Raw genomic sequence first — 26,482 nt, 5'->3', positions numbered from 1 at the left:
AATTGAATTAAATTTAAATCCTGGGTTTGATATTCAGGCAATAAACATATTAATATTTAGGTATACTTATTCCTATAGGTAAACATATTCCTGTGATAGTTCTTATGTAATGACATAAATAAATAATCCAAATTTAATGTATAATAAAATTTTGTCGAGAAACATAACAAATGTGTTAAAAATTTCCTTTTTTAGCTGCATGAATAAGTGACACGAAGATATATTGAATTTAAACAAAATTTCCAATCTTTTAAAACAAATATTAATTTATTTATTAGTTCAACCTTTCAAGAATGACACCCAACGGTCTTCTACTTTCTCAATTCATACAAATTCTTCTTTCTCCATTACAAAGGCTACCATAATCTATTGATAATTCAGATAGTTTGATATTATTCAGAGTTACAAAACAAATAAAAAATGAATAAAGGTATTGGGAACGTTATCAGAGTGAATACCGTGCAAGTACCTGCACTGTTCCCCTTGAAGAGTAAATATATAAACGAATACACTCAATAACAAATGAATTATGATTCTATTAGTGTCTCGTATTTCTTCCTACCTCGAATTAAGTCTAGAACAGTTGAAAATTTTCGGTTACGGGGTTATCGGTTCATAAAAATTTCGTAACGCGGGTTTCCGACGATAACGGGTTACTGCATCACATAGATTTCCATAAGTGTTCGGTGTGCCGATGGCTGTCGAACGCTTCGTATCTGACCTGATTACGTTACTTTCGTCTGCGTTCGGTATTAATCAGTCTCGTCGCAGAAATACGGAGCCCCTGGCTTCAGTCACTTTCATCGCAATATAACTTAAACGTTGCAGGGGCCGTTGCGACCGCGCGCAATTAAGATAAATAATTAAGATAAATCGACGCGAAAACATAAATAATCCCGCGAATCGTTCGGCCGCTTTGTGATTTTTCACTTTAACGATTGTAAATAAGGAGCGATTAACGTTTCGCTGAACACGCGGCTCCTAACGCGGGATTTCTACCGCGCAGAATCATGCATAGTTCATCAATTCAAGCGACGGATATAATTAAAGTTTAAAATACGCGCTCGTTACTGTTCACTATAAATTTTCTGTATGTATGCATGTTTCCAGAACGATTTTGCTCCTGCATATATTCCTCCCGACGAAATGGGCTTTTTCAAAATTTACAACCTTTATTGTACAGTAATTTGGCGTCACGTTAATCATTTCATTCATTCTCCTCCTCATGAATGAGATTTAGCTTGGAATACGCGCGAAACATAGCCTTCCACTATGTTGTTGCACATAAAATGGCAGATTTCAAGTTTGAATATTAGAGATGTGTAGGCAAATTCATGGTATTGGGCTCTTTGTTACCTTTTTGTTATTTGGTATTTTCCTAGGAACGCGGTGATCCGCAAATTTTTTTGTGAGAAACTACGGTACTCGTTCGACCACGTTACGAGGAAAATCTGAAATGTAATATCACAGTGGAACAAAATACGTCACAGAAAGGTTCTGAAAGCAAAAGTAAACAAATAAAAATTATAGAGATATTTTAAGATTTAATCATTGTTTTACCATTATGCGAACGAATATGTAAGTCACCGTGTGATAAAAACATTATGGTAAAATAAACTATCAGAACCTATTTACCTAATTTTCATATTTCTACTTTCATAATCCATAATTCTCTACTTTCATATTTACTTATTTTCATAATTTTCATATTTCTTTGAACTATTAGCAATACCACGTGTGTCACCACTAATTATAACATGTCCTTATACAATATAATCAAAACGTGAAACTTTTAAAATAATTAAATACATTAGAAAAATACATTAGAAAAATACATGTAGAAAAATATAGAAAAATTGCATACCAGGAATGGTTTAATTTGACTTCTTTAATTAACAGATAAAATATACCCGTAAATATTTACAAGTGGAGATAACGTCTCTAAAACTTTATATTTATTGTATCAATTTGTTTTCTTTGATAATAAAAAAAAGAATGTTTATACAAATAAATATCGTCAGGAAGTTTAGAACAAATTATAAAATAATACAGATGTAGGATTAAAAGACGTTTTAAAATGTCTATTTAAAACGAATTTTCGCGCCATTGCACGATGAAGTAACACGCAACTGTTTTCGAAACTGACGGCATATATTCTCAATCAGCTTCGTTTCTTAGAAATTGTGCAACAGGTTAACTGATAAAGCTGCTTCTTTTTTAAGCATATTACAAAGTTGAGATTCGTGTGCGTAATCACACGCAAGATAACTGCGTGCGGCGTGACGGAGAATCATCTTACGAGGCTAAGAATTTTCCATTAGAGTTTAAAATTTAGAATAATTGTATGCAACACATCAATATGCGTTTTAGAAAACTTAGAAATCTTTTGTACGGTTCTCGGGTAAAATGATGCAACATTTAATATTTTATGTATCTCATAACATTGAAAAAATACTAAACCATTTGCAAAAAAAAAAACATTAAAATGTATTGAAATTTGTAAAATTCACTTATAATATTCTTGTAAATTACAGTATAATCGATAGAAATAACATTTTCAGATTATATATTTTGAAAATTCAATCTTGACAATTTAGAAAAGATTCTATATAAGAATAAATTTATAAAAATTCTGCGAACCGTTATCTCTATTGTCTCAAAACAACAAATTTATATCTAGTAAAATAATTAGTAATTTCTATCGCGTGAAATATTTAGTTTGTATATGGTAAATTATAATAATGAATATTCCGCAATATGTCATTATGCATATTAAATACCTAATAAATTAGTACCATGACTTGTCTCAACACAGTTGCACTATAACAATAGTTTACAAAAAGAATGTAGTTATGAAATTCTTGGTATATATATGTATGTACCAAGAAACATCATTTATTTTCGATATGTAAATACAGAAATTTTATCAATTTTCCGACTCTTTTGAATACGTGCAATTAAACAACATTTAAAACATCCTTTAACTCTTCAATTTCTACTTGAATATGGAAATAATAGGTATTCAAACGATTTGTTATATATTCATCTTGTGTACAGTTTTATGTGTATTAAAAGGGAACATGGGTATTGTTTAAAAATGTTGTTTAAATGATTTGCAAGATATTGACAAATAATCTAATATTGTAAGTTTACTGATTTTCATCTATACTTTTTACACAATTGAATTTTATGTTTTTAACGAACTTTTTTTTATAAAATCGTATTCATTTCTATAATCATGTAAGTATCTTTACCCTCTGCGAGAGGCAACATTACAAGAAATCGGTATATTTGAAAAAATAAAAAACAACATAATTTTATGATTACCACTGTCTCCATACTATAAATTACATGAACATTTACAACTATCAAATATCAATATTGAGAAAATTATCCCCAGCGATAAAATGAATTACTTTATGTAAAGTACCATGCACGGCATGTATCATATACAGAATATCTCCTACATAAAAAAATGAGAAAAAATTATCTGAAAAGGAAAAAATCTCACGAAAAGTAGCCCGCTCGGTAAACTGGTTTACAAAAATTAATTTGCACGTCTGCAATTCTCCAAATTGCAGTATGTCCTGGAATAATGTGCGTCGAATTAAGACGCAGGTCCGTAGTTACGGTTAATTAAACGTGCATTAATGTAGTACCTTCGATTTTCGCGTGTATCGTGGAATGGAATTTGCTTAAAAGAGACTTCCGATCCATAACCATCAAAAGTGATTCACCCTCAAGAACCATAAAGAAGAAAATTACGATACATAATTAAATAGGATTTCTCACAGATTACTAAACATATCTTACGTTCTTTTTTGTTTATTCAAAAATTAATATACACTAAATTACCGTCGAGAAAACTATATTATACGTTGAACTTTTAAATATTAGAAAAGAAAAAACAGTGCACTGATATTTTCTCGTTTGAATCACTAAGTTATTTCTCTTCAACCTTTTATTCGGGGTATGAAAATCTGATATTAATATAACAATATTCTTTCAATTGTATATACTTTGATTCAATATCATATCGGCTTTTCGTATGTGGTACCTACAATACGACCACGTATGATGACGTCAAATTTTTATAAAATCAGCTTCCAGAGAACGAAATAACACTGCTGTGAAAAATTCATACATATAGTTTAGCGGATTATTTTTCTCTTCAATAACAATGTATTAATTTTAATACTATGTTCGAAAATTTTTATTTTACAAAATATTGAGATGTTCAAAATGGTTAACTTCACATTATAAGTGATATTTAACAATGGTTCAATTTCGGGCTTCGAAAAAATCTTTTGAAACGAAACATCAAATTTTCCACCAAGGTAACTTTAAAAATGACAACATCGGTTTTTTAAAGAAGTAACGAGAAAATATTTAAAGTTGAAAACAATTTTTCACTACTTTTACTATCCTTTTAAAATCAGAAAATGTGAATACATTTCGAAAATATTAAAATGTTAGAAATCTGCTCTAATAAAAAGTTTCAAAACATTAAAAGTCTAACCTTTAGCGTTGTTCTTTACACTGCACTCACTTTGAACTAAAAAATAACCATCCGTTCAAAATATTCTTACCAGTAGCTATAAAATATCATTTCGAAAATGATGGGTTTGATGTGTCATATGAAGAGACTGTTGAAATTCTTTCTACTTCAAGCCCATCTGCTAGCCCAGTATCATATATCAATCCTTCCGTCACATCGAGAAAATTCTGTAGGCATACTTCACTGTCGTTTTTTTGCGTTTCTCGTCTTTTTGGATGATCCTGGTGCTCGACGTTCAACGGTAACCACGTGCTTACCGTCTGAACTGTACACAAACATTTTTTGCTTGTCGACCTGCAGTTACTACCAGCAGGTTCATAACTTATGACAAACGATACATAGCCATCGTTGAACGTGTAAGTATCCAAAAATGCTACAGTTTCTACCGTTTCAACTCTATAATAAAGATGATTCACAGCTAGCGCTTGCAAACGCACGTTAAAACTTTCATTCTTATTATTTTAGCATTTCTTGGAACTGGTGATTAACGAAATGCGACCAATTATGACTAATAATAAACTTAGGCTAACTCTTCTATGGTCCTCAGTTTATCGTTTGAAATATTAGGCAATAAAAAGTAGGAATAGTCTAGTAACTCAGTAACTAGTAGTAGTACTAAGACATTAAATTAATAAATTAATCAAGTAAATTACGAGTTTCATTAATAATAGTATAATGAATGTAGCTCAGAAAATGACAACGCGGTAGAGTTAAAAATAGCTCGAAAAATGCAGCAGAGTTAAAGTTTAAAAAGGCAAAGGTATAAAATCCTGTTACGTGCAATTATTTTTTCCAAACCTGTTCTATTTATCGCTTACAACTTTGGTAGTATCCTGAAATCCCCAAAACATTTTTAACCATATGTTCCAAATGAATGAAAATGTTAAAAATTCAATGAAATTTTGATTTGTTGAAACCTTTGAATCGGAGTCTTCTTATGTGGAATATGTCAGTCCTGCGAAAACGGACTCTTATTTACCAAAGAAAAAACATCCGGATGTTTGTGTGAATTTTCATCAATGAGGAGCGACAACTCTGGATAAACACCTCCTGTGGTACGTGTCGAGGAGTTTTCACGTTCATTGGCGTAACATTTATGTTCTCCCATCTGGCAAAGAGGCTATCTTTGTAACGAGCTGTTACTTGCACCCTTCTGTGTTCTTAGAAGGTGCTTCAGAAAGCACATTATGGCCAGACTATAATTACAAAATATTATCAGTTGATCAGAAAGATTATTTTCAGTTGCTATAAGTCTATACTTGAGAGCCTAACTCAAGTTCTTTTTATTATTATTATTGTTATATATAAATAAAGCATTGTAGTTAAAATTTATATGATGAAATAAAGAAACATTAACTTCTTGCTTCTGTAACACTGTATTAATGATAAGAAACTAAATCTTTGATCTATTCGTTGCCTATGGCTTTACGTTAAAATAGTTCCTTAAAAGTATAACACATCTACATTAACGAGTAAAGAATTGTGGTCACTTTGTGTAAACATAGATTTCAATGTATATAACACATACGAATTATTTTTTAATAAGTAATTATAAAATAAATTTTTTTTTAAATTCATACTAATATTCAAATTAATTAAGCTCTTCCTAATCGATGCTTTACTCTTAGAATTCCATTAATTATTGTCACCATAGTATTTTACTTTGGAAAGTCAGCTATAACTCCTTTTATTCGTCTATTTTTACATATTTCTGTAATACACTGCCTTTAAGTAGAAAATGTGTCAGTATTGTTAGGATGTCCCAATAACAAGTAATTATTTCTGTAATCGTTTATTTCATTCAAATATTTATGCATTTATTTAATTCGTATGTTTCACGCCATTAAATATTTCACTTGTTTAATTCCTACTTTCTTCAACATTGACTTTTTAACAACTACACACAATCCATGAAAAAAAAAAATTGATGTGTTGAAAGTAGTTTATGAATAAATAATTTTTTAACAGTTCTCATTTATCGGAACGAATTCGGTATTGAGCAATTCTTTAAAATGATAATATTACATGTGCATATCCATGTATCGTTTATTATTCAAAAATATTTAAATTACTACTTTCAGTGTAATCATAAACCGTCATTGAATGACGCGCTTTGACAGTAACATGTCAACGAATAAAATACTAAAAAGGGTTGAAACCGTTGATAATGTCCGACTGAAAGATCTAATTAGTCGGTCATAAATGACGTGAACAAATGGTGCGGGCGGTCCCGAAAAAACTGGCACGGATCACATTGGCGGTCATGACGCGTCATGCGGCGTGCACAATTATATTGCACTCTTTGTGTTGCAGCAAATTGAGTGCAATAGGCAATTGTTAACGACGCACTTTATTTTACCCGGAACGAAATCGCGTTTACTGATGGCCGGGTTTTCCTGGTTTTACTGGCCCTGACAGATCAGGAAGCGTTCGAATGCTCACGGTTGCAAAGCTGATTAGATGACCTTACAGTGAATCAAGGGTGCGATGTGGTAATCACCCTTCTCAATTGCGATGGACCATATTTACACAAATGTGGTAGGCGGCAGTCGCGTAATCATGGAACCGGTTATTTTTACAAATGTACCATTCCATCATCAAAGATGTTGATATCAGAACGCATTGCAGATGTTATGCGTTCGTAGCACAAGCAACGATGTAAAATCATATCAACTTGGAGAAATAAAAGAATAGCCAAGGTTAGCCGCATCCTTAATTTATCTTTATTTGGAATTTCCATAAATATCATTTATCAGTGAACTGCAGATTTTATGTATGTAATGTTGTCTATCTTTGTTAATTATATTTAATGAAGTCTTGATAAGTTTTGATAAGATATCTTTGATAAGTCTTGAGAAGATATAACACAATGCTAATAAATAATTATTACATATAATTATAACAAATAACTAAATGAACAAACGTGTATATTATACTACCATAATCGTTTTAAATGTATATGTTTGTCAAATGAAACTGCAAGTAAAATTTTATTTATGCTCAAGATTCATTTCTCAAAATAATAACTTCTTGCGATCCAGTTACTTATAGAAATTATTATAATTAATGAATTATAATTCAATGCATACTTGATAAGTAAAACATTTTCAATGTATATGTACATCATATTTTTGAATTTTTCGTTATTTTGATTAACTTTTATGGACATATGTGCAGTTAACTATACCTTCATTATATAAAATGGCTTACAGTTGTCGTAAACATTAAATTTTTCAAATTTTGCATGAATAAAAACAAAATAAACTTAAAGGAGTATTCTAGTATATAAACATATCGATGATATATCGAAAGTATCATTCCTTAAAAATGTGCTCCTAAAATTTCGTAACGATCTTCGAAAAAATAACGAAGTCCCATAGACCAGCTTCGAGCCCTCAAAACGTATTTCTCTCGAAACCACATTTTTCGAATTGATTGTTAGGATACTTCACAAACTATCGCATTGATCGAGCTCAAACTTTGCATGAGTTATCGGCACATGCGTGGCTATCGCCGATATATCAATCATCCCTAAATATATTTTTTTCTGCTTCTTACGATCATTTAACGACAAATAAAGCAAGAAACAATATATTTCTTTTGTTTTATACCTGTGATAGCCATACTCATTAGTATCTGAGAGTCAGTTAGATTTTTTTGTTCGAGATAAGCAGAATAGCTCAAATCATGAAAGCTTGGAAACTTATGATCTACTTTTTGTTTGTATCCAACGTTGTCGTGCGACATAGCAGCAATTTTTAAATATTATTCTACAAAAAAATGTTTATCATTCTTCAAATATACGTAAATATTACAGTACAAATTTATGCTAAATAACTTTTATTGAATCTTCATAAATAATTCGCATAAAAAAGCACCATCGGACTATAATACCGCCTTAAAATTAAAACAGAAACTTGTCAAACAATTTGTAGAATATCATGGAACGTTTAAATTATTTTATTCAAATTAATGGTACCCAGATTTAATTATTATAACATACATTTGCTGTTATGCTCTTACTAAGGGAGTTCTATGCATAATAATAATATATTTAATAAATTTATCTATACATTTTATTAATATAATATATGGAACCATATTTGTTGGATGTAAAAATATACGAATTTTGACAAAAACCTATAAAATCTTAATTTCATTCTGATTTTAACAAATCCGTTAAATTGTAAAATGAACTTTTTATTAAAGATTTACTGTTCGTTGATAAAAATAAATATTATGGAAGAACTATAAAGCCAAAATGGAAATAATTTTAATGAAGAGGAAGGACTCTTTATCAATTTTTGATTGTAAATTTGATGGAGCATTCAGCAGATGTATAAATGTAGTTTATAGTAATTAATAGCTAATTCCTTTGCAAATCCCTCCTTTTGACTTTGCATGATAAAAATTGTAAATTTGAAAACGCAAAACTTACGGAAGCGTGCCTTATACAATTTCAGACAATTACCTGGATCTAATTTGTTTTTCATTTTCAGGGTGACCAAGGCATACAAGGCTTTCCCGGAGCTCCAGGACTATCGGTTTGTACAAATCACTGTTCAAATAAAACTTCTAGTTTCGCCAAGTTTAGATGTTAAAATTCGTCGTTCTAATCGTTATCATTTTGAATTAAATGTAATCGAAATTTCACAACTCATTCAAATGCAAAAAGACATTTCAAATATTCCTTTGTACAAGTTGTACTTGATTTCTTCGAAATTGATTTTCTGAACAGTGTTTCCATTTAAAAATTTCGAATTACTTATTTAATTAGAAATAGAGTTTTGTATATTTTAAGTTGACATATACAACTGTAGACAATCTATAAGATACAATTATTAAACTATAAATATATTGTAATATCGTAAATGGTAGATATTAAAAGTAACCCCAATCTTTTGGGTATTAGTATTAATTTCATTGAGAAAAATACTTGTTGCAGTGTGTACAGCCAAAGTATTATACAGAACGTATTAGCTTAATCTCGAAACGGCATTGTAAAGTTTTTTAGTTATTATTTTAAATAAATAAATCTAAAACTTACATTTTTTCCAGAAAATACCTCAATTTATGTTGAATAATGTAGTATACTGTAAAAAAAAGATTTTTGATCAAATAAACAGAATATATATAATGCTTTTTATAAAATAGTAAAAAGGAAACTTGACTGAAAAAGTTACAAAATAACCATAATGTTCATGGCAATAAAATTGATTGTCATGTTCCGTAAACACTATATTTGATATTCTTTCATAATTTAGTTGCAAGAACCGACAAGATGTATAGAAATTATCACGTATATGTTATATTAATGACAAATAACATACTGATGTTTAAATTAATTAAAATTTTTTAAATCCACGTTTGCAAAGAGAAATTAGATAAAAATTTCCTTTCTAATAATGACTATATTTAGTTAATTTATTGTTTTATCTATTTATTATACATATTTCATTGCGCAAGCATCAACATGCGAATTCTTAATTCCAGAAGATCGTAAGGACTATTTAATGCAACAGTATTTCATGCGCTTGATTTTCCATTATAATGTCATGTGATGAATAATATTCGTGTTTCATAATTTCATTACGTCAAATTTATTTAAAAAACATATCAAATATCATGTTCGTTTGTGACATATTCCTATTTATTTATTGCAATGCATCGTGTACATGCGTTAAATTCGCAACGTAGTAATTATTTTTCCTCGGTGAAGTAACATATCAAAATTCAAAATACTGAAACGAGACCAGCAATAATTAAATTTTTGTCTGCAGGGTAACCCTGGTGTAGCCGGTGTAATGGGACCGGACGGTCTGGATGGTTGCAACGGGACCGATGGACGTGCCGGTGCACCAGGAATGCCGGGTATCTATGGTGAACGTGGTCCTCCGGGTCCCGTAGGTGATTACGGACCAACTGGCGAACCCGGTGACGGAGGTATCAATTCTATCGGTGTGAAAGGTATCCGTGGTAATCCAGGTGTCAATGGACCTGAGGTAATTACTTTTATCATATGAGCGAAAATCCAATCATTAAACATCCATTTTTCTTGGTGCCAAACACTTTTTTCTAATTTTTTAAATTGACAAACTAAAATTCCATTTTACTTCAAGTTTTTCATCGAATAATAATCAAATACCGTTTCCCTTTTATTTTTTTATGTAAAATACTGAAATTCCATTTTTTATGTAACATCACTTCATCTACTTTCGTCCTTTTTAGTGTTTATATATTTTATTTTTATTTAATTGTATTTGAATCAAATTTCAGAACAACTTCATTTGTACTTTGGTCAAAGTGGGGTTATTTAAAAGAAATAGAGAAAAATGCGGGAATATGATAGTTCTTTGGAGTTACTGTGATTTCATAATTTTGACAATTCGTCAATACACTTCACATTAGCAATTTCTATTTGATCACCAGAATAGATGAAAAAAGCAACACAATTTTTTAATGAAATTTTTTCATATGACAAAATGTATAGTAAAAATAATTAATATTTATGAGTAATATTTTTACATATAAATAATAAATTGTATCTGGTTCCTATTCCGTTTCTTAAGTAATACTGTAAAATCTCAAATATTTTCTTTTAATCCAACAATTTTAAACAACGTATATGCTGCAGCACATCGTTTATCAGAGGTCTCCTAGAATCGACCATACAATTTTGTGTAGTCATTTATTTTCTCTTAATTCTTTTCCTACACCAGAAGAGTAGAGTTGCATGTAGGACAAATACAAACAAAAAACCAGAAGTCAAAACGAAGTGTCATAAAGATAGATAGTATTTTTTGTTACAGTTAATAAATTGAAAGGGCGAAGTTCACAATAATGTACTGAGACATTTTAATGAAAACTGTCCCCAGAGTTACAAATGATTCAGTAAGATTGAACACATAAACAATTTCAGTACAGCGTCCGTCATATGTAATATAAGTGTCACAACTCTCTATGTAGACTTGAAACCTTATTTTTGTGATAATATGTCGAACGAGTTAAATTTCCTTGAGATTCATAAAGCATGCATAAGAAAATTAAAAGTATAATCACTTCGAGCGGCCTTCCATGTAAATTATTTCTTGTAATTGGAATTCTTTTGGCTTTATGAAATTTTTATGGATCCCTCTGGATGTGCTCAGATAATCATTGACCTACATTTTGAATCTTTACACTTGAGTTTAACTTCTACGATGCAATATAAAATGTACAATCTGAAATGCACCAACTTTGTATTGTCTCTTATGGGGTATCGGTTCATTATACAAATACAGATAGATTCATTGCAAATTCAATTGGTGTGCGAACCAGTTCACGTGACGAGAACACAACTATATGGATGTTCGATCGAGATTCGGTTAGGTTCCAGAATTTGAATGCATGAAACATCTTGGCCTCCGGTACGCTTATATACATTGTTGTAAAGTCCTATAGAAGAAGTAGAAAATTGTTGTTTCTTCGGGAAGAATCACCCTTCGCAGATAAATCGCGTGAACCGAATCACTTCCGTGGACGAAAACCAAGGACGGGACGGAGGAAATTGTTGGACACGTGGCTATGAAGAGGAATAGTGTTTTGCGAGAGGCAGTAGCTTTGGGACGTGACTAGAATATTGGGAAACGTGCGATAGCTATGGCGAAATTTCTTCGTCCGCCCCGATGACGTTAGGGTGTCTGATGTTTGAGGAGTTTGAATTGGAAATTGGAATCTTTTGTTAGAGTTGAAGCCCATGTCTATCATTTCGATATTTCGTTTATCCGATATCATCGGAACATCAAAGCGTTTAATCGTGCAATATTGTGAAATCTCCATAATCCGAAAGCACTGATTTCAACTTTTACTTTTTATAATTCACGCATTACATCATTATTTAATGAACACTCCATATGTTGTCAAACAGATTGAAATACTTAGAATGTCTAATACATAGTTTAAAATAAAATATTATATTGATTACAAGATAGTGAAAATATATTTAAAAATGTTGTTAAAAAAAGATTGAAATCAAGGAGTGTAAAAATCCTTAATTACACATAAAAATTATGTCTATTAGGATAAAAGTAAGCAATAGGCCAATTCCTTCAGATTTTTATTGATACAAAGAAATTCTCTTTCTCGTTAATTTTCTTTCCTTACTTTTATGTGCAACCACTTTATACTAATATTATCATGTGTTGGCATCATTATCGCCTTCATTCTTTCTTTTAAAAGTATAATAATTTAAAAAATTCCATATTCGAATGTTTGGTACCATAGAAAGTTTGCTACATTTTTGTTAAAAATAATTTCGAAATGAATATGTTTGCAGTATTTTACAAAAACAATGTAACAATACAGCATCGTTATAAGCAATACAAGCATCGTTGTAAAATCCGATCCGTTTAATTAACATGTTGACGCTCATTTTGAAATCGGTGAGTGCTTCCAAAAACACACTTCTTTTTTTTTTGTCAATTAGTCAAGATTTCATACTTACAAATTCAAATTATTGTATTTTTTAATCAATTTTCCTAAAAAAAGGTCTATAGCCGTCATTTGTTTTTCACAGCTTCGATTTCTCTGATACCCAAAAGACGGCTATAGACGTTTTGGTATCTAACGTCATTTTTTGAAAATAATTTAGGAAAAAATAAAAGAGGTACATTTTTATAAACATAACTTTATTTTGCGCATGATTTTCATTTACATTTTTTTTAAATGTAACACAAAATTGAAAGATACAGGAACAAAAATTTCTAATACCATATGAAAAATTCAAAAATTCATTTAGAGATGTAAAATTTAATTTTAAGAAACATTTGTAGCATAAATCAAACGATAAGGCTCAAAGCATTCTGGATATATAGCTGATTTTTTCAACAATTTTTAAAAGAAGGCTAAAGGATTTAGAGGGTAATAAATTCAATTCAGTGATATACAATTTTTTAATTGTTTTATAATATTAAAAATATAGGACTGCTATAGACGTCGTTTGCATCTACAAGCACACGCAATGGACGTCTACAGACTTTATTTACGTCAACGTGTTAATACACAGTGATTATATATTTTTTTTTTAAACTCAACTATTTTTAAAATGTGATATCAAATAAAAAAATGTAATTATACAAAATAGAGATTTTGTCGATAAATATTTTCCCTTGACTTTATCAAAAATAAGACTTCAAGTGTACAAATTTTTCTCTGTTTTCGTCTTATTCTTTCCTATAGTATTATATTCTCCCCAGTCGAATTACCGATTGTAAGGCACCCTTCAGATTTCAACCTCTGCATCAAAAGATGTGCTAATGCAGCTGCATTTGAATATAATACATAAAAGAACAAGAAAACGACTTAATTTGCTCAGTATCTATATACAATTAGAGGACTCCTTGATACGAACATCTTGACATAAGCTTGACAGAAAATTCATGTATGAATCCACATAAACATTTTCCAGTGTGCATTATACAAGCATTTTATATATATATATATATCATTAAGTTCCATACTCCGTTTTATCACCTTCTAAAACGAATGTTCTCAGTCGATCCAAACTCACACAAACATTTTTCGGTATCTGAAACTTTATTCGATAATAATAAAGATTCATCGATCATCTCGTAGCGTTTATCCACCCACCCTCACCCCTTTCTCCACGATGAATTCTACCAACTACTCGAATGTTGTTCTCAGGGTTACCTAGGACCGCCCGGGATTCCCGGTGAAATGGGCTATCCAGGAGGGACAGGCGACATGGTGAGTACAGAGACGCGACTTATTCGTTGGTATCTTGCCTCGGGTACCGTAACCACCGATCGGGCCAACCAGAGAGGTTCGTGAACCTCTCTTACAAGAGTTTAGGTCGTGCCGTTGGTCCGCGGCGAGGCACGAGGTGTACGAACGAAGAGAGGGAACCGGAGGGCCGTGAGTGATAAAGGGAGACGCTTTCGGCCCCCGGAGCGTGTCTCGTTCCTTTTGGCGAAATGCCACCTGCTCGCATGAAATATCGTCCGGCCAGCCAAGTATTCCACGGTAATATTTAACGGGCACGCCAGAAAAGAAACGAACAAGAACAGAGAAGAATTTAAAAGAATCCACCAGTGGTGATATCACGCGATAAGCCTGTCGCGGTGGAATCCTCTTACACGGCCTTCGTAAAAATCACCGCGGAACACCATTGTACTGACCACCGAGCTTCCTTCGAACGATAAAAGTCGGTTTTACGCGCTGACTTACCTGTAAACGGCACTTACGATAATAAAGAATCGTAATAGACACTCGTCTTTGCTCCGGAACGCCTCTTCATCGGCATTATTGCAACTGCTGTTGTTCTTCTTACTAGTTGTTTGGCTGCGGGCGATCTCCCGCTAATAGGTTCAGATCATTTTTATGACTCGGAAGTTTCTAGGTGAAAAATTCATTGCTGCCAAGAGAGGGGAGCCAATTTTTAAGCATCTTAGCTGAACCAATTGATTAAAGGCGACAGTGCGATTCATCCAACTTGTCCTCCTTTAATTGAGACTTCGTCCTACTTACGTCTTCCCCTGGGGACATATGTTAATCGTCGGGATTCTTCATGGGTGACTTTATTACCCTAAATTGCAGTCAATGGGTGCAATTATTATTAAGTATTTTTATTAAGTTGGTGCATGCGAAATGTCGTCTTTTTAAAGAATGCTTCCTTAGAGTTCTGAAAATATGAACACGTACTTAATGGGAAGTGCATGGTACAAGAAGGCACACTTTCCGATGAAGGCGACTTCTTCTTATCAATCTTTTCTAGAATACTGATATATAGATATGTATATCTGCGTTTAATTTGATATTAAAAGATATTAACAATTATATTTTTCAAAATTATCTTCGTCCATCTTCGTATTATTCAATTTGAATCTATTTGAATAATATTTAATTAACAATTATGTAACAACCATTTGTGTCAATATTTTCAACTTTTAACTCTGTAGACAATGGTTTGATTACGTCAATATAACAGTGTTTCTCTATTAAGAACAAAGAAAAATGCATCCAATTTACTAAAAGAAATCATTTATCAAAATTTAGTGATGAAATAATACTGACTTTGCGGTTGCACGAATTTTTAACAGAATTTTATTTTAAAATTCTTAAAAACTGCAATCTGTGAAGGGACTGTTGGTAAAAGAGAGTAGCAAAGGAATTTTGAAACGTCACCGGTCGCAAACCGGATAAGATGAGGCGGTCGGAGCAAAGGTGGCACGTGTTAATCGCTAAATACGAAACGGACCAGCATTTGCTGAAATCCGAATCGTCTAGCTACTCTGGCTGGTATACGCTGACACAACTGTCACTGATAACGCGAGCTGTCGTCTTCTCCTGAGAGAATATTGTGCCGAACGATTGGCAACTCCTAGGAAACACGAAACCTCTGTTCCCTACATTGGCGATGCTCCAAACTAACGGATACACATGTATAGCTTTCACTTACAATTAGTCCTCGAAAATATGAGATAATTGGATAGAATTCTGATCCTCCTTTAAACGCGATGTCGTATTTGAATAGCCTGACCTATCGTTTTTCATCGAGTTTAGTCTTATTCGAAGGTAAATATAGGGTGTCTAAAGAAGAAACCGAATAGAGTTACCAGTATGTTTGGAAAATCATTCTGGATTAATGAAAGTCATGTACAGTTTATATTTTAGTTGATGTTTTGTTTATTGTTACAAATAGATTCTAAGTATACATAATTGTAATACAGTAATCTTGTTTCATTTTTCATGGATTCCTTATTCTCATTTACTCATATAGACTGGAGAGGGTATTCAAATTGACAACCTTCTCGTAAGCATAAATTTAAAGGAAATTTTAATCATTGTTACCATTCCATTTTAATAATATAATTTCTGATAATGTTACTTGTATTACGTGCTGCGTAAACAATAATTATGCCAAAAACAAATCAATCAAGATCAGTATACTTCTATATATGACTTTTTTTATTCAGAAAGATTTATCAAACATACTAGTAATGTTATTTCGTTTCTAACTAGAACTTAGAACATGTTTTTATCTCTGAAGAAATTTTTCAGAAATTAGGTATATCTTTACGACAAAAACATATTAAGATGTTAAAAACGCCATAAAACATTCAGAGAAATGTATGATGTCATATTTTTTACAACATATACATTGTACGTACAAATGTCATGTTTTACAGTATAATCTAAAAAAAATCAAATTAATAAAACATTTGATGAATTTATTAGGCATATAAACAGATAATTTTTATATTGGAAATCTTAATGTTCGAATAGTTTAAAATACTGACAATTCTTCATCAAGTGTGTAAATAATTTTTGTAATCGCTGTGTATTTTAAGATTAGCGAGTTTTCTTATTTCTTCCCTTTGTGGGATAACGTAAATAAATATTAGAAGAAAATTAGATTTTGAATTTGGTGAATTAAATTATTGTTAATGTTATATTTTAATGTAAATATATGTAAATGCATTAAGTCGCATAGCAACATACATGTATAACACATTTCTACTATGATCTGCCTAATTTTAAGTAGCGTCAGCGTAATTTCTGCATATGTTGTTCTTTGTTTGTTTTTTATTGTATATTAAATTCTACTTTATAAAAATTTGAAATAAACTTTCTATTATCACAATTTCAATGTTATTTCGAGACTAATTTTGCTGACAATTTTATTGATTATTCATTTTAATTATATAAATACAATTGCTGCAAAATATATATACGTTGCGAGCAATAATTAATACAACATTGATTATTTTTATTTTATTTTAGTTCCACAATAAAAAATCTAATTCACCTTAAAACTAGATATGTATATTGCAATATTATAATAGACTTTCTATGCTTAGACTTATAATAAGATTACGCAATTATTGTTTACATATAGCGAGATAAAAAAATAAGATTAAGCTCAGTAACAGAATAAGATATACGAAACAGTTTAACATAAAATCATTTTTTTCTGATTTAAAAAATTAAAAAGAAACGAAATAGATTATCAATTACGTCAACGTTTCTGTCTGACTACTAGCTATTAAGAGTGTTTCTTCATAGATAAAAAAGTTCTGAAAGATAGTTTTTAAAAATTCATCAATGAGATGAAAGATCGTTATCAATGGCAGGATAATATTTTCACTGTGGTTTTTTATGATAATATTTCTGCTATGAAAATGAAAGTTAAAGAATAGCTATCTATTTCCAAACCTAGTTCGTTAAACATTGATCTACGCAAATCTTTACAAAAATTATTACAACTATTAAAAATTCATCGGACAAGTCACCAAGTCGAAGAATAATTCTTAAGTAGAGAGTTAACCAACACTCTCAATTCGACGCGTAGCACTGTACTCTCTGGAGTATAAGCCAACTCTACCGGAAAGTAATAATGGTGAATTGCTCTCGAGGCTGTGCGAACTAATAAACTTCTCTCCCAAATGAAACTCCCGAGAATAATACTTTCAATTCAACACATAATATAATGGAATGTAATGGAGGTAGCGTAGGTAAGCTCTACAACTTACATGTCATACGTGTAAGATAATACTGAATGTACTTTCCTTAGTCTTCTACAAAATCTGTCAAAAAAGTCATCTCGTTCTAGCTTTACACTTCTACTCTGAAATACTACCCCCAAAAATAATGTTTTCAATGCATAATTTAAAGAACGGTAATAGAAAAAGTGGTATTACCGTGATGCTCGCTTAAATTCCACAGAAATCTGCTCCGCTAAATTCCACTGCAGCATCCCTACTCTTCCCCCACTATTCACTATCCCCAGCTCAGTGTAACGTGATCCCAGTAGACAGGGGCAGAAAACAAATACAATACACACAGACACACCTCAAGGAGCCCTAAATATAAAGAGTCATCGTGCAATGATGAACATTGCAATTTCAGTAATTTCAGTCTTATCTTTTTAAATATTGTACCAATGCTTTATTGAGATTCTTCTAATTAAAATGAGTCCAAACACAACGTAAAGCGGTTTAGTTTTATCAACTTGGAAGAAATGAACCTTTAATTTCGTTAATTAGATTAAGTCGATAGACTTAGTACGATTTACAACGTGTTTAGACTCATTTTAATCAGAACAATTTCAAGAACCCATCACTACTACATTTGAGAAGGTAAGGTTAAAATTACTACGATAGAAATTTTCTTTGTTGCATATTTATACTTGTCGCGAAGTCCTGTTTCTCGATCTCCGATACTTTATAGACTGTGTTTATCCTGCTTTCACTCACTACATCGATTCTCTGCTTTTATCAGTCTGCGCTCGAGACAATTCCTGGAAACAAATATCGTCCTCCTGTTTTTTCTGCTCGGTTAAATTTCACTGCTGGGGCCCGAAATTGTAGAATTTAAGCGAGCATTATTGTACTGGTATTTGGAATAAAGCTTATTAATGGTGTAAAGCTATCGAGCTTACATTGCTAATAATTGTGACACATCAGTGAGGTCTAGGATCTTTCGGTGTGCCTTTCGAGTCAGTGTAAGTGAGCTGTGGAGGTTACATACATAATTACATCAATATTCTGAGCTAACAATAAATTTGTTTTTCTTGATCTTATATAAAATCTGTTAAAACAATCATCTTATCGTAGGGTTACCCAGGTCCCCCCGGTTTGCCAGGTCTGCAAGGTGAACCCGGTCAGAGTGTGTACGGTGAAAAAGGCTTGCCAGGTGAACAAGGAGACAGGGGTGAACCTGGACCGCCTAGTAACCGTGTATACAAGAAAAAGACAGGGGTCATTGCGTTGAAAGGCCTTAAAGGTTTCAAAGGGATACATGGCGATTATGGAGAACACGGAACGAAGGGAGAATGGGGTGAAAAAGGATTACCGGTGAGTAATGTTGCATAATTTTGTTCCAAATAGTAGATGACACTGACATTTTATTTAGTCCTTAAACAGAGGATACTTCGATAATGAGAAAATGATAGTAGGGTCAATCATTTATATTTATTTGTACTATAAAATATTAGACTTTTTGCTTCGGCATGTATCATTATTACTTTCAGCTTTAGTTTCCATTATGTTTCTCCCCTTCCATAAATATTATGTTCATTTATGCAGAAACTTATAAAATATTTTAAATAAGCTTATAATCTGATATAATGTATTGACATTATGACACATAATGTATTATATGTATTATATATAATACGAAATGTAATTCATGTATGATAATTATAGATTTTATAAAATTTCGGAAACAATATAATCATTGATAAATAGGTAGATACATCGAATCATCTGTCGAATCACAAACAAGTATACACAGCTATAGTATATAAGGTGATTCACGTAACTCTAACAAACAAGCTGTCTTTTTTCTTGCTGAATTTAGAAAACAGTATTAAAGCGGAATAATGAACGATGCAAGGTCCTGTATTACATATGATCATAGGTTTTTTATTCATGCAATGAAGCATGGTACACAAATATTAACGTAATATGGTTGAAAAATGATTATTTTGCGAGTCATTTTGAAAAAGGACGCTTAAAGCTTTCAGCATCGTACTCCAAATATTTCATATAATGTTTTTTAATGGTTTTCGATACCGCTTTAAGCTGATTTTCTGCTATTACTTAGCAAATAGCTTTTATTCGTTCTTCTTATGTCGTACACAGAATTTACAGTTGAAATGGAATGAATTATTATAAAAGCTGTTTAAAAAAACAACAGAGAAGCAATATAAGAAGTATTTGCATAATATGTAGTCCCGTAATCGAATATTCATTTCTTTAGTATTGTTGTGTTGTCAACATATTTTGCGAAATACTCAATTTTCGATCATATCACTCCAATACTTTTTTACGTAGAATAACAAGGGAATTTAACTCGAGATAAGAAAGAAGTTTCAAGTTTAAAAAATAGTATAATTGCAAAATGACCATGCATTATTATATGTATCAAAATACCATAATCATGAGTATATGTAACACTTTACACCGTTCTTTTTTGAAAAATGGAGAAAAAAATATATGGCCTACATTTGCCTGAATCGTCCTATAGAAATGTTACAAAAAGCATCTGTAATCTACCTCAGAAATATATTTGAAACATACTGAAATATATTTATTCATTTTTTATTTCTCTGGCACTTTAATTAAATAAATATATAAGAAGTTTTTGATTAAGAAGTCCTATTGTTAAACTTTGATGGTGTGATACTTTTTAAACGTTACCAGAGTTGATAAAAAGGATTGACAAGTGAAGTACAGTTTTCGCTGGTTATTGCATTCAGAGCGTTTAAAAAATTTGTATGCAGGGTCGTCCAGGGTTCCTGGGTATTAAAGGCATGAAAGGAGAGCAAGGTGATGACGGACCAAGAGGTAAACAGGGCGCGGAAGGTCCGCTTGGACCTCCCGGTCCAAAAGGAGAAAAAGGTGCTCCAGGTTACGCTGGAAATGTTGGACTACCAGGATCTGATGTAAGTACCGTAATTTAATGTCATAAAACAGATAAATATTACTTTCTGTATAGCTGTTACCCACAAATAAAACATTTATTTCTCAAAAATTTTAAAGACCTTTCTTTCAATGACCAGTGACACACACTCGACAATTCAAACATCTGTACCATAGATTTTTTTTACTTTTCAGTTCTTAACATGTTACTTTGTGTTTAAAAGAATAATGGAATAATTCCTACATTTTAAAACTATATTAATAGATATATAATATATATAATTATAATACATTTTCTAATAAACAGTTTTTTATATTTATTATTTTCACTTCCGTTTAAAACTGCATGATATCTGATTAATGTTGCGTTTTACTCCAAATTTCTAAAAATTAAAAAAAATTATTATTACAAGAATTCTGGGATAAAGTGTGTCTTTTAAAAGGGATATATTAAATTTTCTAAAAATTGGCATCATTATACGTTTGTGGAACCAATTCAGTGTGATAAAATATTTTGAATATTAAATTCAGGGGGAGCCTGGAGATGCAGGAAATCAAGGAGCCCCCGGTAAACAAGGAGCAGCTGGAGAACCCGGAAAATATATACCAGAACTCGACGAAATAATTCAAGGAAATGTTGGAATCCAGGGAGATGTAGGTTCGTTCTCGTTTGATGAACTATATTGAAAGTGAACATCTCATTTTCCATATCAAACCACTAACATCAGTACAGATCAACTTTTTTAACTATCTAATTTCAAGTGACCCAATATAATGATCAAATCTTAATTTATTAAGGCCGAACGTTGCGTTGCAACATTTCACGGTTCATTTCTTTTCCATTGAATTTTTATTATTAAATTACGGTTTTTGTTACTATTATACAAGAAGATTCCAGAGAATTGCCCAATATTTATTTTTATCGCTCTTTTCAGTTGGAACCTAAAGTTTCCTGAAAATGGAAATTCTACTACTTGCAACACTATAATAAATCAATCTTGCTTTAAATTATAAAAATTTTCGTCATATATCTTTCTTGTGCATTATTCCTTTATATCATGCCTACTCTTATCATGCAGTTTTTATATATCGACAAACTTATATTCATATTTTTGTAAATGGCATTTGTTATTTACCAAATTTTTTCTATGAACTGTACCCATCCAAAAATTTCTTTGTAACTAACAAACATAATACATACATATTTCATAATATAATAATCAGTGTAAAAATCGCCGTATTTCCTTGCTTGGTATTTAAGAAGTTAAGCATTAAAAAGTTTTTCTAAAATAGTTTTCACAGTTACTTTCTTTCTGGTTAGGTCCACCCGGTCTATCAGGCCATCCAGGCACTCCCGGTTCACCTGGAAAAGTAGGTTACATCGGACCACCTGGTCCTCCAGGACCCGCCGGTAATCCTGGTTTGCCAGGGGTAAAAGGATCTTCCGTGAAAGGAGAGCCAGGATCTGATGGCACGTATCGAATAATATCTTCATACAAATTCTCACGAATACGTTGACATGTTTGAAAAATGTTTCTATTCACATTTTTCTAGGTCTTCCTGGAGATATAGGTTTGCAGGGACCGTCTGGTTTGGAAGGTCCACCTGGAGAAGTTGGACCGAAAGGATTCCCCGGCGTATCGATTATTGGTCCCCCAGGTTTAGACGGTAAACCTGGAATACCTGGTCTTTTAGGCGCACCAGGAGATCGCGGTGACCCTGGTCCTGCTGGTAATTATTATATTCATTTTTTTACAATTTTAATAGCTTAACATTATAATATGACATAATTTTATGAAAACGATTAATAATTGTTTTAGTTAATAACTTTTATCTAACATATTAAATTATAAAATTTTTAAAAATGATATAAAGTAGTAGAATTAGAAATTTTTTGTTGAGATTGTGTAATTGTGGGTAAACTGTATGTTGAAATGAAATCGTTCAAAGAAGTAGCAACAAATTTTACTGATTTAATTAATGCTTCGACTAAAAATTAATGATAAATAATTATAAGCCAGGTATAATGTTAAATAATAGATATAACAGTGAGGTATATAAACAATTAAGTTCGTTTTACTTAAGCGTACAAAGTAAATATTAAAACATACAATATTTTATCGTTTGAAAATGATTATATTTGTGAAAATTATTTTATGTTAATATTATATATGATTATTTTCTATATTATCATTAAATTTGTTAAAAGTATTTCTATGTTCATTATTTTATGACATAGCTTTAAAAAGACATATTATTGGTAGAAATTCAGAAAAAAGTGGGGAAAAACTGGGACTGTAATGTACTTCTATTTCTATATAAAAATTAGATCAGATGACGAAAAGAACGTTGAACAGCGCTAGGCTTCTTCGTTAAACTTTAAAGAATAAGAAAATGACGGTTTTTTATGGAAAAAATTATTTTGTTAACGAGAAAATACCTTTTACTTGTGTGTTGGGCAAATCGCCGGATACAAGTTAAAACGATTAAAAGGTAATTGAATAAAAATTTGTTCGAATAATGTAATGTATTTATCTCTCTTGTCATATTATTAACTTTTTATACGGATAAGAAAATGATTTTTTTTTTTGGAAAAAATTACTCTATTCACAAGAAAATACGAGTTATCAGACGTATTAAAAACCCCGGATGTGCGCTGTAGGGATTGGTATTTGAAAAAAAATCAGAATTATTAAAATATTTTTCTTATTAACTAAAGGAGAAAGCTTTTATATATTTGTTAATATAGTTAATTTATGCTGTTCTACTACGTACAGACACACATATATACATATTATACATACATAAAATTGGAAATTTAATTATAATGTGGTTATTAATGTTTCATGATGTGTGAATAACGATAATGATTGTGATATTTTTTTTTCATTCTGAAAGGCCTAAAGGGTTTCCCCGGTAAAGGCATCAGAATCCGTGGTCCACCCGGTGAACGTGGATTGCCAGGATCGCCAGGATTCCCGGGTCCACACGGATGGCCCGGTATTCCAGGTCTCAAAGGTTTAAAAGGACTGAGGGGTGATGATTGTGGCGTTTGTGCACCAGGTACGTTCAATTAATGGAACGCGAAACAAAAGCACTTTTTCAACGTACAGTTCAAACATGGAAACACGTAATCAAATAGAAAATGCACTAAATAGAGTTTTTTTGTTTCTATATTAGCGCGAAAAAGTATTTCCCATTCAAACGAACATGTAAAACACAATTTCATAGATTAGTTTGAATAGCAATTGTTTATAAACGAGGTGAAGGACAAATTCCAATAGAACAGGAAATCAAATTTGACCAACGAAAACCTAACGACGTATTAATTAATGATAGTCTTCAAAATTATTCAAGATCATGAATAAAATATTATACATTAATAGACTGACGAAGATAGCAAGAACGAATAACAATTCAAATCTGTTATTCTGTTGAAAGTTAACTGGAACATGTTAAAACGTATTTCAATGATATAACGTTTCCCAAGTATTACTTTGAAAATCTGTGGTCTGATAAATTACATTATCCTATAGTTTCGCTCCATTTGCGACTGACGAGACAATATCAGTTTACTAGCGCGACTAATGATGATGACATTTCTATGTAAAAACATTGAGCAGTTATCACTGCAACTTTGTCCTACGTTGGACTTATGACGTTACCATACTAAAACCAATCGAACAAATTCAACTAATTATAACTTACACACAAATTTCATTAACATTTTATTTGTATATTGGGCAAAACGTTGTTTAACCGCTTGTCCTATGATTTCTTTCACAACTCTGCCTGATATATCTACGTTATCATTACTAATTTAGTAAAGAAAGAAAAGAATTCGTTGTTTATTCTGCGTCTACGTGTATTCTAAAGGTTAAAGACTGATAATAGCCAAATAACATTTCATTTATATGAAAAATAAATAAATAACATTTAGTTTCGTCGAATTCGGTTGAAAATATTTATCACGAGCCTGACTCGATATTATAGCAGAAGGGGTTAATCACTGAATGAAAGTTGAAACGATTAAAAAGTAATTGAATAAAAATTTGATCAAATATGTGTTTCTAATTATTTTTTAACATACTCTCTTTTCATATTATCAGAGTTTACAAAGAATTTTGTACCTGGATTTTGAAAGTTTATTATCCTTCGGAAATTGAATAACCGATGCATAACTAATAAATATTTCCATGCATGCGGAAGAAAGTATTTGTGTTTTATATCCAAAATATGTACGTTGAATTTATTCAATGTTGCTTTCATTGTTATTCGGATAAGTTACCCTAATAAATAAAGATATTTTCTTTCACTTTTTGTCCATTTTTTGATGTTTTCTGATTTTGTATATTTTAATGTAATAAATAATATTCTTTTTAGTTATTAAAAGATTTACTCGTTTCTTCATTTTTTTCTGCGTCAGAAATCTCTCCTTTTTATAGCTTCCGAATATGTTGTATAATAATTTCAAAAGCCAAAACATTACTTTTCCCAGTTTTTGTTTTTTGGGCTCAACCGCATTGGCTTCCGAGGAACTCGGATAACGATGGTTATCCATAACCCGATATCATTTCATTCCATTCAATATTTCTCGTTATGTTATAAATATAATGCACTCAAAATTGTATTAAAACAAATATAAAATACAAATAGTATTAAATTCCATTAATTTAAAGACAAAACGGTAACATTGATATTTCATGAGCATCACTTTAAATTGTTTGGTTTTTAATAAATAATAACACTTTTATTAAATACACAAATAAGCTATAATATAAACAATCACAATAACAAAATCGTTATCCATATACTTTCCTAACATAAATTTCAAAAATTTATTTTCACCATCATGTTGTCTATAAAAATTAGTAAAATCTTTTCCTTTTTCGTTTTTTTTCTAAAGTGTGCCATTCATGTGAAAAATGCTGAAAACTAATTAGTGAGAACTCCCTCTTGTATTAGCCACTCACAAGCCAAATCGTCCACTTTTTGAATTTTTCAAGATTTTAGAAATGATAGAAACATTTTTAACTGCAGCATTAAATCAAATTGATTTCCGAAGCCAAAGCGATTAAAGTCCATAACTTAATGCGATGAGCGCAATCCGAGCTTAAGCAAACAATGCGTTTCCGTTTTTCTCGATTGTATTGTATTCTTATTTATTATTATGCTATAATTGAAAATAACTTTAGATGCTGCATGTTCAGTAAATAATTTTATGCATTGACACATTGAGAATGTAGAATCACACCTTTTGTGAAATAAAACCTTACACTTTTATATAAATACTTATTCAATGCAGCATTTTATCTTTTACAAAATATATCGTAGTATTTATATTTTAAATAGTTAGTTTAAAAGGTATTTTACTTAAAATTTATTTAAATTATTTCTGCGAATTAACAGATGTTATTAAATTTAGCGCCAAATAGCGTTTCATTATTTTAGTCACTCTTTATTTAACATACAAATTAAATCTCATTTATATTTCGAATAAAAC

The 26,482-nt window shown here is 31.1% G+C and overlaps 1 protein-coding gene across 1 annotated transcript in view; it reads left to right on the top strand.

The window, feature by feature from the left end:
- LOC116424750 (uncharacterized) overlaps positions 1-26,482 on the top strand; it is a 119,183-nt gene that overhangs the window by 70,920 nt on the left and 21,781 nt on the right. Inside the window, exons 3-11 of the mRNA XM_076368040.1 lie at positions 9,058-9,102; positions 10,339-10,560; positions 14,240-14,302; positions 19,171-19,410; positions 20,841-21,002; positions 21,511-21,637; positions 22,301-22,450; positions 22,534-22,710; positions 23,878-24,042. Of these exons, the coding sequence (XP_076224155.1) occupies positions 9,058-9,102; positions 10,339-10,560; positions 14,240-14,302; positions 19,171-19,410; positions 20,841-21,002; positions 21,511-21,637; positions 22,301-22,450; positions 22,534-22,710; positions 23,878-24,042 (1,351 nt within the window). The remainder of the gene's footprint in view (positions 1-9,057; positions 9,103-10,338; positions 10,561-14,239; positions 14,303-19,170; positions 19,411-20,840; positions 21,003-21,510; positions 21,638-22,300; positions 22,451-22,533; positions 22,711-23,877; positions 24,043-26,482) is intronic.

This window comes from Nomia melanderi, chromosome 5, assembly GCF_051020985.1.
Source record: "Nomia melanderi isolate GNS246 chromosome 5, iyNomMela1, whole genome shotgun sequence".
NCBI classification, from domain to species: domain Eukaryota; kingdom Metazoa; phylum Arthropoda; class Insecta; order Hymenoptera; family Halictidae; genus Nomia; species Nomia melanderi.
Note: the sequence above shows the minus strand (reverse complement) of the source record. Positions and strands in the feature narration are given on the sequence as shown.